This window comes from Plecotus auritus (assembly GCF_963455305.1).
Source record: "Plecotus auritus genome assembly, chromosome: 9".
Classification (NCBI taxonomy): Eukaryota; Metazoa; Chordata; class Mammalia; order Chiroptera; family Vespertilionidae; genus Plecotus; species Plecotus auritus.
This window is the reverse complement of record NC_137783.1, coordinates 20,296,546-20,313,191: the sequence shown is the minus strand read 5'-3', so window position 1 is coordinate 20,313,191 and position 16,646 is coordinate 20,296,546. Positions and strand designations below refer to the sequence as shown.

The window sequence follows — 16,646 nt, the reverse complement described above, 5'->3', positions numbered from 1 at the left end:
TGAAAACTGATTTTTAAGAGAGAGGGAGAAGGAGAGAGAAACATTGATGTGAGAGCCAAACATCCATCGGCTCCCTCTTGCATGTCCCCTTCTGGGGATCAAGTTGTAAACCCAGGCTTGTGCAAGAATCAAACCTGCAACCTTTCAGTGCATGGGACAATGCCCAACCAACTGAGCCACATTGGCTAGGGCTCCTTTTCCCTCCCCCTGCCCCACCCTTCCCCTCCCCTTTTCTTCCCCTTCCTGCCTTCCCTTCTCTTCCCTTTCTTTTCTTCCTTTCTTCCTCCCTTTCTCATTCATTCATTCATTCATTCATTCATTCATTCATTCATTCAACTGGCTAAACTTTAAAGCAACAAAGACTTTAAACACATGCCCTTCTTTTAAGGCATTTGAAAAAAAACTTTTTATAATGTTTAAGCAACAGCCTTCCTTAGGTGAAAGCGAACAGTCAAATCTGCACATAATTTTGAGGACTATCATAACTTATAAAAATTAGAGTGAAATGGCTTAAGAAACTGGGGACTGTGGTGAAAACACTCATTACCAGCTGAAGGTGAGGCATGTAAGACCATAAGGAGCAATTCATGGAGATATCCAGAGACAAAAATTCAGAACCAGAATTGGTGAGAGATGCCATGTGACCATCAGAAATACTGATGATTTCCAATACATTTTAATATGTCTCAAAGAAAAGCATTGTCATATTGCATTTAAGTAAGAGATTGGCCATCTATCTTTTTAGTCTTACAAAAAGAAGCATAAAATAGAACTGCTTTCTATAGATGTCTATCTTGCTATGTGAGGCTGAAGAACATACATGCTTGCCAATCTTGGGAAACTTTGTCATTTTCAAATATATGAAATTATAAAGACTTGTAATAGATACCATGAATAAGTTGCATTATGACATTTAAGAAAAAAAAAAAAAATCCCTAGCTGGTTTGAGAGAGCGTCCGCCTGCGGACTGAAGGGTCCCGGGTTCAATTCTGGTCAAGGACTTGATTGCCAGTAGGGGGCGTGCACAAGATAGCAGATCAATGATTCTCATCATTGATGATTCTAACTCTCTTTCCCTCTCCCTCTCTGAAATAAAGCATATATATATATATATGTATATGTATGTGTGTGTGTGTGTGTGTGTATACACACACACACACACACACACACACACACACACACACACATATATAAATAAAGAAAAACATATCCAAAAACACTGACCAAAATGAACATACACATGGAGCAAGGAAAAACAATCCCACAGGGGGAAACCAAGATGGCGGCATAGGTAAGCACCTAAACTGCTGCCTCGCACAACAATTTCAAAACTACAACTAAAAGATAGAACGGACACCATCCAGAACCACAGGAAAGCTGGCTGAGTAAAAATTCTACAACTAAAAGGAAAGAGGAAAGCTCACGGAGAAGGAGCAGCAAAGAGTTGAGGTACGGAGACACACGCGCGCAGAGAGGAAGGGCGGTGGAGTGCCTGGCTGGCTTTCTATGGCGGGAGGGGGAAAGAAGTCCCCGACTGCACTGAACCCCAGTTCCGACTGCACTAAACCTCAGTTCCGGGCGAAACCCTGTGGACCCAGGCTCATACAGGGGGAGTTTGGACTGACAGGTAGAGAGAAAGGCACCCGGAGACTCGGAAACTCGGAGACTCAGGGGAGCCGCGGTGGCAGGGGTCTGGAGGCGCGAGTGTGCACAAAGACTGACTGCGGAGGTTACCACAGGCTGTCCCTGGCGGAAGGGAGTCGGGGGCTCCTGACTGCACTGAACCGCAGTTCCGACTGCACTGAACTGCAGTTCCGGGCAAGCCCCTGGGGACCCACACTCATACCGGGGAAGTCTGGACTTTAAGGCGAAAACTCGGGAACTGCGGAGGGCGGAGGTCTGGAGACTCCAGCAAGGGCAGGGCTGACGGGAAGCCAAGACTGTCTGCCCCGCCTTGAGACTCCACCCCTTCCAAGCTAAGCACAGAGGATTTTGCAATCTGGCAAGGCTAATCCTATAAGGCTGTCTCCAGCACCGAAAATCTCCCAGTGTAGACACAGCTAATCCTCACAGCCAACTGGCCTTGAGGTCAGTTCCTCCCAGTGATACCAACAACAATCAAGACTTAACTACAACAAGGCTGTACACACAGTCCACAAAGGGGTGCACCAAGAGTGTCCACCGCAGGTTAACTGGGGAGGCTGACCCACTGGGCCATATAGGAAACCTAGCACACAAAGCTACTCTACCAACTCAGCAAAGCAGTGAAAAGTGGGGAGACAAAAAAACAGATCACAAACGAAAGAAATGGAGGAAAACAAACGACTGGATATAGAATTCAAAACCACGGTTATAAGGCTCTTCAAGAATATCCTAGAAAAGGCTGATAAATATAACGAGACCCTCGAAGATATGAAAAAGGACCAACTAGAAATTAAACATACACTGACTGAAATAAAAAATATTATACAGAGACCCAACAGCAGACTAGAGGAATGCAAGAAACAAGTAAAAGATTTGAAATACAAAGAAGCAAAAAACACCCAACCGGAAAAGCAAAAAAAAAAGAAAAAAGAATCCAAAAAGTTGAAGATAGTGTAAGAAGCCTCTGGGACAACTTCAAGCGTACCAACATCAGAATTATGGGGGTGCCAGAAGAAGAGAGAGAGCAAGATACTGAAAACCTATTGGAAGAAATAATGACAGAAAACTTCCCCGACCTGGTGAAAGAAATAGACTTACAATTCCAGGAAGTGCACAGAACCCCAAACAAAAGGAATCCAAAGAGGACCACACCAAGACACATCATAATTAAAATGCCAAGAGCAAAAGACAAAGAGAGAATATTAAAAGCAGCAAGAGAAAAACAGTTAATTACCTACAAGGGAGCACCCATACGATTGTCAGATGATTTCTCAACAGAAACTATGCAGGCCAGACGGGAGTGGTAAGAAATATTCAAAGTGATGAACAGCAAGAACCTACAACCAAGACTACTCTACCCAGCAAAGCTATTATTCAGAATGGAAGGTCAGATAAAGAGCTTCACAGATAAGAAAAAGCTAAAGGAGTTCATCACCACCAAACCAGTATTATATGAAATGCTGAAAGGTATTCTTTAAGAAGAAGAAGAAGAAAAAAGTAAAGAGAAAAATTATGAACAACAAATACATATCTATCAACAAGTGAACCTAAAAATCAAGTGAATTAAAAACCTGAGGAACAGAATAAACTGGTGAATATAATAGAATCAGGGGCATAGAAAGGGAGTGGACTGATAATTCTCAGGGGGAAATGGTGCAAGGAGAGACTGGACAGAAATCGTACACCTATGGATGAGGACAATGTGGGGGGAGGTAAGGGCAAAGGGTGGGGTGGGAACCGGGTGGAGGGGAGCTATAGGGGAAAAAAGGAGAAACAATTGTAATAATCTGAACAATAAAGATTTATTAAAAAAAAAAGAAAAGAAAAGAAAAGAAAAACAACCCCACAAACTGATGAAATAAATTTATCTGTTGAAACTGACCCCTGGGTTATAAGCATGTATTTTAAACCAAAAGTCAGCATATAATATAGTCACACCACTAAATAAATATCAAGGATGTTATTTTCACCACTCTAATTTGCCATAGTAGTTGTTCAAGAAAAACGAGAAGGGAAAAATTAAAATAGTGATTGTTACAGAGAATATTCATTTAATAAACAAGGCAAGACTGACTGCTCTCATGAAATTTAAAATTTAAGGAGAAAACACATCAGACAACAACAAAAAGCAAATAAATGAACAAGAGAATTTCAGATAGTTAGAAGTATTATGTAAAGAATTAAAATAGGATGATTTGGAGACTGGGAAATACTAGATTGTAGAAGGCGAAATCAAGATTTTTTGGGGCATAATTATGTAACTAAAAAGATCTAAGGAAATTCATAAAGTTTCAGTCAAGCAAGATAAATAGTTCTTGAGATCTGCTGTACAACATTTTACTTATAGTCAATAATAATATATTAAAAATTTTTTAAGAGGGTACATCTCATGTTAAATATTTTTAACACACTCATACACACACACCCCACCTTAAGGAAATTAACCAAAAAATTAGTAAAGACGGTGAATTTACCAAGAATCATTTGCATACCTTAATGCTTAAAAAAAAGACTACATGTTTAACAGCATTAAGACTCATTAAATTCATGAGTATTAATTTAATGTGGCATATGAGTTTCTAATCTAGGTCAGAAATTCTAAAAGAAACAAAAATGATGATGTGATTACATAAAAACCATAAACTATGGTCCCAATTTTATTTATTTATTTTTAATATATTTTTATTGATTTCAGAGACAGGAATGGAGAGGGAGAGAGAGAGAGAAACACCAATGATGAGAGAGAATCATTGATCAGCTGCCTCCTGCATGCCCTCTACTGGGGATAAAGCCGATGGGTTGATGCTCAACCACTGAGACACACTGACTGGGCACTATGCTCCCAATTTTAAAACTTATACACCAATTGAGGTATCTGATATGCCTTAAAAATAACAATAATGAAACTCCTCTGGCAGAAATTTCAGGAGATAGTATAAGCTGCTAGTTTTTCTGAAAGGCAATTTGGCATTATATATCAAAAAGCACCAAACAGGGCATACACTTTGACCTGTCAATCCTACACATTAAATCCTACATTTAAGAACTTATCCTAAGGAAAGGATTTTAAAAGATGTATTTATAAGCTTGGTCATTGCAACATGCATATAACAGTAAAAATTGGAAGCCATAGAAATTAAATAAAACAAAAGTGACAATGCAGCAAATCTTTATTTTTTACTTGAAAAGATGCTTATATATACTGCTAGTGAAAAAAAACAGCTATGGCATAATTCTACTTTAGTTTAACATTATTTATACTTATAAACAATATACTTATTAAGAAGAATCTGGAAAGATACAACGAACTCCTATCTCTGGATAGTAGATCAGTGATTCATTTCACTTTGTTATTCATCTTTTTCCTAATATCTAATATTTTACAACATACTGCATAACATATACAGAATATACAAAGTATCCAGAATATACAAAGTATTACTAACAAATCAGTAAGAAAAAATCCAGCCGAAACCGGTTTGGCTCAGTGAATGGAGCATTGGCCTGCCGACTGAAGGGTCCTGGGTTCGATTCTGGTTGAGGGCATGTACCTTGGTTGTGGGCACATCCCCAATAGGAGGTGTGCAGGAGGCAGCTGATCGATGTTTCTCTCTCATCGATGTTTCTAGCTCTCTATCTCTCTCCCTTCCTCTCTGTGAAAAATCAATAAAATATATTTAAAAAAAAAAGAAAAGAAAAAATCCAACAGATAAATGGGCAATTCAGGGAGGAGAATAGATAGGGATGGCTACAAAAATAAAAACTATAAAGATGCTCGACCTCATTTAATAACTAAGGAAATGCAAATCAAAGAGAGAGATAACTTCAAATCTATCAGCCATTTAGCAATAATTAACATCTGATTGCTTCAAATCTGGTGTGTAGTAGACAAACAAGTATTCACACATACTACTGGTAAGAATGTAGAATTGTACAGCCGATTGAAAAATAATTTTTACATACAAGGAAATGTGTCAAGAATGTTCACTACATTATTGCTTATTAACAGCAAAAAAAAAAGTGGGGGAGAACAATAGGGAAATCCTATATAATAAAACCCTAATATGCAAATCGATGGGATGGTGGAACAACTGGTCGCTATGACACGTACTGACCACCAGGGGGCAGACACTCAATGCAGGAGCTGCCCCCTGGTGGTCGGTGCGCTCCCACAGAGGGAGCACCACTCAGCCAGAAGCTGGACTCATGGCTGGTGAGCAACGGTGGTGGTGGGAGCCTCTCCCGCCTCCATGGCAGCGCTAAGGACCCCTTGGGGGATGTCCGCCTGCTGAGGGCACAGGCTGGGCTGAGGGACCGTCGTCCTCCCTCTCCCCCACAACAGTGCACGAATGTCGTGCACCGGGCCTCTAGTGGTTATATAATAATGACAAGGAATTCTAGGCAGCTGTTAAAAAGAATGAGCTACATCTCCAAGTAACAAACTGGGCAGAATCTAAGACTCTGTGATATTTACATTTATCACCTTTAAACCTGAAAAGCTACTCCAGCCACAACTGAATGTACAACCAAGAGAATTTTGCAGTTAACTCTGGACATTTCAAATGACCCCTGAACTTTGGTGGCTCCACCAGGCACCCATCAGAGATAATGGCACAATATAAATGAGGATAGGAAAAACCCTAGCCATCTTTCCAGTCTTGTTTATACGATAACACACGATCACTCAACAGTGAATGCACACTCTCAGTAGCAATGAGACAGTCACTTGAGACATGTGACACCAAACAAAGCTTTATCTTTAGCTGCAGTAACATTCACCACAACGATCAATTGGTCTCCTAGTAACTCTGAGAAATGATACTGGAGAAGCCATATTACCACTTCTCAGGTAATCTATATCCGGAACCATGGCTTTCAAATGTTATTGACCATGATATGACCACAGTAAAAGACACATTTTAGGATGTGAGGGCGATCTGGCTGTGACATCTGTCACCCCAATGATCACCAGGGTTGATTCAGCTGATCTGGCTGGCTAGGCGGGTGTCTCCCTCCTCCCTCACCGATCCATGTGCATCCCTCCTGAAGCTGAGTGCTTGGTCGAAGAGGACGACCTTCCCCCCAGAGGAGAGGACCGGTCTTCGGTCAAGGGTATACGAGTAGCTGCGCTCCCCTGCTAGAACCTCCAAAGAAGCTCTCAAAGACACATTTTACAGTGATATCCAATATAAAAACCTACCCACATACTCACGTAACACAAAAATTTTACAGAATGACTTAAACTTACTACATGGCATTTACTGATTTCTTTTCCTATTTAATTCCAATTTACTTAAAATGCTGGTCATGACCCACTAAAACTGATTTTAGAATCCACTAATGGATTTCAATTCAATGTAAAAAATTATTGACTCAAAAAAGCAGGCATATTGCCTCTCACCATTCTATCTCCCAATGCTGCTGCTGCTGCCACTGCCACCACTGCCACCGCCGTCACCACTGCTGCCACCACCACCATTAATTTCAGCTGCTACCTTGCCTTTCTTTACTCAGGGCATTCCACCCACCTGAAATACCTTCTTTACTCCTTTCCCCTCTATAAGTCCTATTAATTCCAGACATAACTAAAATCCCAACTCAATCACACTCATTTCTAGGCAGACTCTCTTGAAATGTTCTCTTAAACTCTTATAGCAATAACCCAATCAATTTGCCTGTCAATTAATGCTTTAGGACATCTACTTTGTGTAGAATTATTGTCCAAATCTTATACTTGAAATTCCTTTCATAAGGAATACTCTTATACTGATTTATAACCATTACTGTAACTTAGTAATGCTTCACACTAGCAGTATGGGTATTTTATTTCTTTGTAAGAGCCTCAGCTTATCTGTTCCCTCTAGGAATTCATGATTAGCTATAAAAGTATTTTATTTTGGCAGAGACCTAAAGTCAACTACAGCACTTCAATTAAATAATTGCAGAATAAACAGATGATAAAAGGACCTTTAAATTCAAAGCTCTCAAAATTTCCAGAGAATTTCTCTAGGAAAAAGGCTTACCTGTATGGTGAGGCCTGGTGCCATGACGTTTAAATCTTTCTGCAGCGCTTGCTTCAGGTTTTCATCTATTTGATCTGTTTTTGAAGCCAAAACAACAACTCTCATGACACTCAAAAATTTTTTTACATTGTCTTAATATTGAAAAACCAATTATTATTAGACCTAAAGTTCTCATGGTACTATTCTTTCATAGAGCTTAAAGTGCTTCACATATATATATAAACAAATATATGTATATTATATATATTTAGTTTTCCTTTTGTGTGGAAGAAAGTGTGAAGAATTATCAAAGAAATTAAGTTGATCCAATAAATAGAGAATCTAGGTCTCTAATATCAATTCATTATTTTTAATTAACACATGTCCTGATTCTCATTAAAAAAAATTTTTTTCTTCAATCTTTATCCCAAACCTCCAAATAAATTTCATTTCCATGGACCTCTGCCTATTATTTTGGATTTAAAAACAGAGAGGACAAGGTGGGTGGAATGGCTCACAGGAAGGTCTCTGAAGCCCACAAAAACGGACAACAAACATGTCACTTCACTTGGTCTTATAACTCATGAATTTTGGATCCACCTCAACAGTACATTCACCATTATTGTAAAGACTAGAGGACCGGTGCACAAAATTCGTGCACGGGGGGGGGGGGGGGTGTTGGGTGGGTCCCTCAGTCTGACCTGCACCCTGTCCAATCTGGGAGCCCTCAGGGGAGCCCTTTCCAATCCGGGAGCCGTGACGGCTTAGGCCCACTCCCTGTGGTTCTCTGCTCTCTGTGGGCCTGGCCACTCCACACCCGCTGCCCAGAGGCTCTCCATGGCCCAGAGGCCCTCCCCACCCCAACTGCTCTGTGGGCTCGTGCGCGGCCCAGAGGCCCTCGGCGGCCGGGGCGGAACACTTGCCTTGTTGCCACAGCAACAAAGCAAGCATTCCACCAAGCCGCTCACGCTGCCCACTCTCAGCGGCTGTCCCCCCAGGACTGGGGGACTCCGGCAGGGCTGAGGTGACTGGGCGCCGCCATCTTGTGGCTATGGGCGCCACCAGCTTTGTGACGGAGTGATGGTTAATTTGCATATTACCCTTTTATTAGGTAGGATGGGTGATGTGACAAATCAGGATAGAACAGTTTTCTCAGACACCATCCCAATAGTTGTCAATCATTGACGAATCAACTGGTAGATTTCCAAACTGATTAACCATCCCTATACCTGCCTCTAAGAAATTCACTAAGAATTCCAGGAAGAAGTAAGGAGCCAATAGCAACAACCCAATCACTGGTCAACCTAATCACTGGTCAGAACTTTCACTGTTATAAATGAAAAGTTATTTGTGCAGCCCTGGCCAGTGTGGCTAAATAGTTAGGCACTGGCCCGCACACTGAAGGGCCTTGGGTTTGATTCCCAGTCAAAGGCATGTACCTGGACTGCAGGTGCGGGAGGGTATGCTAAAGGCCATCAATGTCTCTCTCACATTGATGTTTCCCTCCCTTCCTCCCTCTCTCTATCTTCTTCTTCCACTCTCTCTCAAAATCAATGGGAAAAAAAATATTGTCAGGCGAGAATGAACAAAAACGGTAATTTATGCAGAAAAACAGTAAATGTAGGAGGCCTGAAGCTGCCATCCTTAGAAAAGCCTGTTTGCAAGTTAGCCCTTGGCTTGTCACCTGGCAACTGGGACATAGAGAGGATTTTCATCAACCCCATAATTGATAAGAATAACTCACTGTACCTAAATTGTTTATACAAATAATGTGGTTTATGCCAAATACCTGCTTTCCTTCTGGGAGTCTGGAATTTCGATATATACCATGCAGAGGGTACCTATATGACCAGCCCCCGATAAAAATCCTGGGCAGTGACTCTGTAATGAACTTCCCTAAGTAGACAACATTTTCACACATGTCGCAATTCAGTGCTGGAGTAATTAAGTGTATCCTGCTTGACTCCACTGGGAGAACACTCTTGAAAGCTTGTTCCTGGTTTCCTTCAGATTTCACCCATGTGCGTTATCCTTTTGCTGTTAATGCATCTTAGCTGAGAGTACAACTATATAATGAGTCCTGTCAGACCTTCTAGCAAATCATCAAACTTGGAGGTGGGTCTTGGAAAACTCCAGGACACAGATTTCTAAATTTCCCTAAATTATCTATTAAAATAGCAACCAAGCTATATTTTAGTAAGTTATCATAGTAAAAACAGGATATAGTTATGTATTATGCATTTCAGAAAATGGGTATCCTATATAATAAAATCCTAATATGCAAATTGACCGAACGGCGGAACAACCGGTAGCTATGATGTGTACTGACCACCAGGGGGCAGATGCTCAATGCAGGAGCTGCCCCCTGGTGATCAGTGCACTCCCACAGGGGGAGCGCTGCTCAGCCTGGGCTGGCGAGCACAGAGGTGGTGGCGGGAGCCTCTCTGGCCTCCACGGCAGTGCTAAGGAGCAGCAAGCCAGGAGGAAGGAGCATGGGATCCCAGACTGCAAAAGGGATGTCCGCCTGCCAGCTTAGGCCCACTCCCCCAGAGGGGTCCTGGACTGTGAGAGGGCGTAGGCCAGGCTGAGGGACTACCCGCCTCAGTGCACTAATTTCGTCATTCTTAAAATAGCTTGTCTAGCAACTAATTGATCTAATCATAAGAAATTTAAGCTTAAGATAAAGAATATTTTAAAGACAATTGCTCTATTTTAAATTCAGAAGGAATGCTCAAATAGCATGTTTAGTAATATTGTTATAGCATCCATAAACGAGTTGAACAAGATTTCCAATTGGTTACTTACATATTCAAAACAAATTAAGACACTTACCAAACAATTCAATGTAAACTTCTTGAAGTGTGTGGGCACTACAAAACTGGTTCAGTTCATGGTGGATTTTATTGAAGATTAAAGTCTTGTCATAGTCTGCAGTGTAGTTCCTCACAATATCAAACACTGAAGGAGAGGTACAATCCATGTTTACTCATGTATCTTCTGATTCAGCCAAGGTAAAAGTTACACTGATATTATAATTCTAGTAGGCAAACTTCAAATTTCATACTAAGAAGAGTATATATATCTTGGAGGTATAGGGAACTGAAAGTTTTCAAGCAAGGGCATGACACAATCAGATTTGTACTTTGGCAGCAGTATGACGATGAATTGGGATGCACAAAGATCAGAGGCAGGAAAGTGTAAAGCAATTACTACAAAGCGAAAGTTTAGCTAAGAGGTAAGGAGGGCCTTAACTAATTGAGGAACAGTGGGAATAAAAGAAGGAAGCAGCTGTAAAAGACCATTTTCAAAACGGCAGTTTTTAAAGGCTGTTAAAAAAGAGACCAGGCTAGAAGGGAAAGAAGCAAACATTTATTGGGCCAGGCTTTATGCCAGGCAATTTACATACATTAGCATTTTATTATCACAAAAAATCTAATTGAGGAAACTGAGAAACAGAGCATTTCAGAAATGTGCTTAAGGGCACCTACTAGACCAGGGGTGGGCAAACTTTTTGACTCGAGGGCCACAATGGGTTCTTAAACTGGACTGGAGGGCCGGAACAAAAGCATGGATGGAGTGTTTGTGTGAACTAATATAAATTCAAAGTAAAGGAGCGGAGGGGAGAGCAAGAGAACCGGATAGAACAGCCGGATCCGGCCCTCGGGCCATAGTTTGCCCACGGCTGTACTAGACCATAGCTGAAACTGTGCTTTAACTATTCAAAAATGGGGGTTGAGGGATGGGTGAGAAAGGTGAAGGAATTAAGAAGTACAAATTAGCAATTACAGAATAATCATCAGGATGTAAAGTACAGCATAGGGAATACAGTCAATAATATTTTATTAACTATGTATGATGTCAGATGCGAACTAGATTTATCAGGGTGATCACTTTGTAATATATATAAATGTCTAATCACTGGGCTGTAAACCTGAAACTAATATTGTATGTTAACTATAATTGAAAAGTTAAAAATTAAAAAACAACAACACATGCTGCTTTCTGTTCAGACCCAAGGACTTGCTCCACTGACCTTTCCTTGACAGACAGGCCACCAATAAATATTTGTTGACTAATTCATTTGCTTGGTCATTTCTAAATGAACTGGTGAACCAATAGTTTCCTCTTTATCTTTGGCTAGAGAAAAGTAATCTCCCTTTCTTCTATTTTTCCAATCACAATTCATCCCACTGATTTGTTGCCAGGGAAAGTAGATGAAAATGGACAATGAAAATACTTAAACACTGAAAAATAGAATCCAAATCCACTTGGCAGTAATACAACCTGTTCTCTGGTATGAAATCCTTTTGCTATTTGTGCCTGATCCAGTGACATGAAATTTAGCATGACCTTACATTCCAATATATATTTGGTATTATGTCTTCTTAAGTAAAATAAAAACTCCTTAGGGCAAAGGTTCTAACGTCACCTTTTTAAATTGTTTTCACCAAATACAGTATCCTGTACATACTGGGCATGCCAATTTTAATAATAAGGATAAAGGTAGAACGGCAGATCTTTCCACTAAAAGAGATCAATGTAACATCCATGTTCATAGATTATTCACAACAGCAAAAACATAAAGGCAATCCAAGTGTCCATTGATGGATGAATGGATATACAAAATGTGGTATATACATACAATGGAATATTATTCAACCTTAAAAAGGACATTCTGATATGTTACAACATGGATGAACCTTGAGAACATTATGCTAAGTGAAATAAGCCAGTCACAAAAAGACAAATACCGTATGAGTCCACTTATATAAGGTACTTAGTGCATTCAGAATCAGAGAGACAGAAAGTAAAATGGTAATTACCAGGGGCTGAAGGGAAGGGGAAATGGGAGTTATTGTTCAATGTTTATAGTTTCATTTTACAAGATGAAAAGAGTTATTAAGATAGAGTTGGTGATGGTTGCACAACAATCTGAATGTATTTAATATCACTGAACTGTACACTTAAAAAAATGGTTAAGATGATTTATGTTATGTGTATTTTGCTACAAAAAAGATTGGGGGGAGGGATCAAGCCAAACAGAGACAGATTTTCTTAAGTTTTTTAACAGTGCCCCTCCATCTCTAGGTTTTCATCTTTTACCAAGAAAATGTTTCCCCCACAATGAGGCTTTCAGATTGCTTTGCAAGTCATAGCATATCTCACAACCAGAAACCATTTTTCTATGGTCACAAATCAATGTGGCCTAAGACTGAATCAATTATAGATTTTTAGCATGCATGGAAATGATCTCTCATCCTGACTGGATAAAATGCTACTTTCTAGAAATTCTAGAAATAATCAATGACTGTCTTGTTCTTTAAAAACAAAGAGTAACCCATACAGTTGCAGAAAAGTCAACTCTGTCTAGAACTTATGACCTATTTCTGCCACCATTCTCTCAAAATGCAAACTATTCCAGTGATTATTTTTCTATACATATAGAAATAAATGAGGTCATAAAACTTTAAAAGTACCTTTCTATTCTTCAGGGAATCTCTCAGTTATAAATACTCTGATTGTAACTATAAAACAACAGAACAGATCAGTACCATACCTGCATAAGGGGCCAACATATTAACCACTTCTATCCGATCAATATAGATCATGACCCCACCACTAAAAAAAAAAAAAAAAAAGGAAAAAGCATGAGCCAAATACAAATCTATTATAATCGCAGATCATCAAACATATCCCACAAGATGGAAATTTAGAGGGAAAATCTAAAGACATATATTACTGATTAAAATGACTCCACTAATCACTACTCAAGTAACCCTACACACTCACCTAGTTCCTCTCATAACAAAGGTTCACCTCTGTAACTATTGCGATCAATTCAGCTCACATGAAGACCAAACCTATAACCTAAAGCTACTTAGCACTTTGCTCTTATTAACTGGCCAACAGATAAAGCAGTGCTCTTCTCAAAGTCTTCCATCAAGAAACCAAGTAAAGCCCTAACCGGTTTGGCTCAGTGGATAGATAGAGCGTCGGCCTGCAGACTCAAGGGTCTCAAGTACGATTCCGGTCAAGGGCATGTACATTGGCTGCGGGCACATCCCCAGTAGAGGGTGTGCAGGAGGCAGCTGATTGATGTTTCTTTCTCATCGATGTTTCTAACTCTCTATCCCTCTCCCTTCCTCTCTGCAAAAAATCAATAAAATATATTTAAAAAAAGAAACCAAGTAAAATGGTTCTTCAGGAGGTATGAAGGCCAGCCACACTCTAAAATCCTTTTGGTTTCCTGTTTTATCTTAATAATTAATCAAAGAGTTTTTATGTTTTATCCATATTTATTTTTGTATTAAAAAAATTTGCCCCTCAAGTAAAACTGACACACTAGAAAGACAGGTCTTGTTAATTAGTGGTTCCTATACTTCCTGGGCTACCATGAGGGACATGTGAACTTCAACTTGAGGTACATGAAATTATAGAGATTTTGAAACTAAACAACTAAGCCTTCCTACCAACTTACAATAACATTTCCCCGCCCCCTCCCCAATAAGAAAAGAGTAATACATGCTCACTAAAAAAAAAAAAAAAAAACAACACAAAAAAAACCTGAAAAAAAAAATAGAAAAGCAAAAAGATTAACATGAAATTTACCAAAAATCTCACCAGCTGCCAAAAATTTTGAGTCATCTCTAAAGGGAATCCATAAAAAAAAGTGACAGACAGACCCAGGGAGAATTTATCAAATAACTTAAAACACAGGAAATTTGCTCCCTTTTAAAAAGCATGTGTCCTTCCATTGATGTCAAAGCCTCTTTTATATAGGCTTGTAATAAATATTTTAGTCATTTAAAAAATACCTTCAATTTTACATTATTCTTTTGATACAATTCAATGTACTGATTATATTCTAGGAATAATATATGCCTTGCTTGCCTTTCTTTCCTTAAAACTCTTTAGCGATTTTCAAAGTAAGTTCCTAAAACCAGAAATAGCATTACCATCACCTGAGAACTTCTGCTAGAAATGCAAATTCTCAGGCCTCATTCCAGACCAACTGAATCAGAAACTCTAGATGGCTTTTAATACTACATATGACAGGTGAGATGATTTCATTTTAAACTATCTGTTATTGAGTACTTACTCTGGATCAAGTGCTAGGTTAGGCACTTCATATACACTAATTCTATCCCTTAGTATAACTGCAAGATAGGTCTTATTACCTGATTTTTACAAATGAGGGAACTGAGCTTAGCAAAGTCAATATAGGCATGTGTGGCAGCAAGGAGTATAGGGAAACACTGTTCTTTCTGCTCAATTTAGCTATGAACCTAAAAGTGCACTAAAAAATAAAGTCTAGTTAAAAAAAAAACCTCAATAAAGCAGATATGGCAGTGCTGATATACGTATGAAATTAGGTCTGCTGGTTCTTTTCAATAACACCCTAATGGCTCTTAAGATAAAAAGCTCCTGTTTGGAGACAGGGCTTTCCTCATATAATGCCCAGAAGAGAAAACTCCTGGGGTTACTTTCATGCCGTTTGAAAGATGTTTAACTGATTAGAGCTTATGAACAGAAACTCCATCTGAACTAAAGGGAGGTTGGTAAGTGAGGGGGAAGCTTACCTTGTTCCACAAGGCACATTTTTAACTTCATCAGTTTGTAGTGTTGTCTGGGGAGGAAAAAACATCTCAATACTCAGGACACATATTGTCAAAGAACTACCGGTCCCAGAGGGAAAACCTCGGGAGAAGTACTGAGAGGTAAATACAGGAGAGCTCCATTACAATTTTAGTCACCAATGATTAGCTATCAAAGCAATTTCTTTTTGTATCTCAGCAGACATGAAAGTTTTGAGACAAAATATTTTACAGTTAATGTTTGAATCAGGATGCACTAGGAAAGTTTCAATGTTCAACTTCTCAGAGTCCCTTATTTGCCTAGAGCTGGCCTGGGATTACAAACTACCTGGCTTACCCACAAGGATACTACTACGAGGACTTGTGCTCTGAACTTTGATTCCACTGCTAATATTACTGCTTATGCAAAGGTAAAAAGATAACTATTATACGCATACAACTCAAAGGTACCCTTGAACTGAAAAGCAATCTTTTTCTCTGAAGCTATAGTCAATATTTTAGTTTAGGCCCTAGCAATTTCTCAAATGGTCTGTTCAATTTCCTTTTAAACAGAAGTGCCACCACCAGCGCTGCTTCTTTCCAACAATCTGGTACTTAATTACTTTGTCCCTTTGTTTGGATCCATAGTGATTCTCTATTGCACTCTAAGGCCTCCAATAGGTAAATACCTAATGAGTATATTCTAGACACACTGCACCTTATTAAGCACTCAGCAACATACTACTTTATGGGATACAAAGGAGAAAGAAAGTATAGTCCCTGTTTCCAAAGAGCTCATTATCCAACACAGGAGGTAAAATCCTTACAAAGCAATCTATAACAGCTATAAAATAACAGCGTATAAACTGCATTGTTAGGTATTAAATGGCAGAGAGTAAAATGATAGGTTGAAAAGCTCTCTGAAGTGAAGTATTTATAAGCCAGGTCTACAGGGGGAGAAATAAGAACAAACAAGACAGAGGAACATTTTAGGTTCAATAAATATCCTATTCAAATATACAAAGTTGAGAACAAACTGTACATACTAGTACAAGTGACAGGAAGCAGATTGGCTTGCCTGCAGCAGAAGGGGGGATATAGAGGAAAGTTGATTTTCTGAGAAGAGAACATGGTGGTACTAGGTAGAGGGCCCTGCATGTTCGAAGGAGGGAGGGAGGGGCTGTATATATCTATCTTATATACAGCCATAAAAAAAACTTTCAAAAATATGTTTTTCTTTAATTCCTTTGCTCATATGTGGTGCCATTCTCAGTATCCATCATATTTAGAGGCAAGAAAACCAGCTAGGAAGCTAAAGAATTTATTTAGGCTGATTTAGTAAAGGGCGTGGAAATTAAAAGCTGTCAGTCAGGAGTCATAATAGAGAAGGGATTAAAAAACTGGTTGCAAATAAAATTCCAGGAAA

The 16,646-nt window shown here is 39.4% G+C and overlaps 1 protein-coding gene across 2 annotated transcripts in view; it reads right to left on the bottom strand.

Annotated features, from left to right (window-relative positions):
* Positions 1-16,646, bottom strand: part of ERLIN1 (ER lipid raft associated 1) — a 39,061-nt gene that overhangs the window by 17,922 nt on the left and 4,493 nt on the right. Inside the window, exons 4-7 of one of the 2 annotated variants that reach the window (XM_080642644.1) lie at positions 15,227-15,273; positions 13,204-13,265; positions 10,479-10,604; positions 7,668-7,741 (exon numbers count right to left, since the gene is read on the bottom strand). In XM_080642644.1, coding sequence (XP_080498770.1) covers positions 7,668-7,741; positions 10,479-10,604; positions 13,204-13,265; positions 15,227-15,273 — 309 coding nt within the window. The remainder of the gene's footprint in view (positions 1-7,667; positions 7,742-10,478; positions 10,605-13,203; positions 13,266-15,226; positions 15,274-16,646) is intronic. The other variant, XM_080642645.1, reaches the window with a different exon arrangement.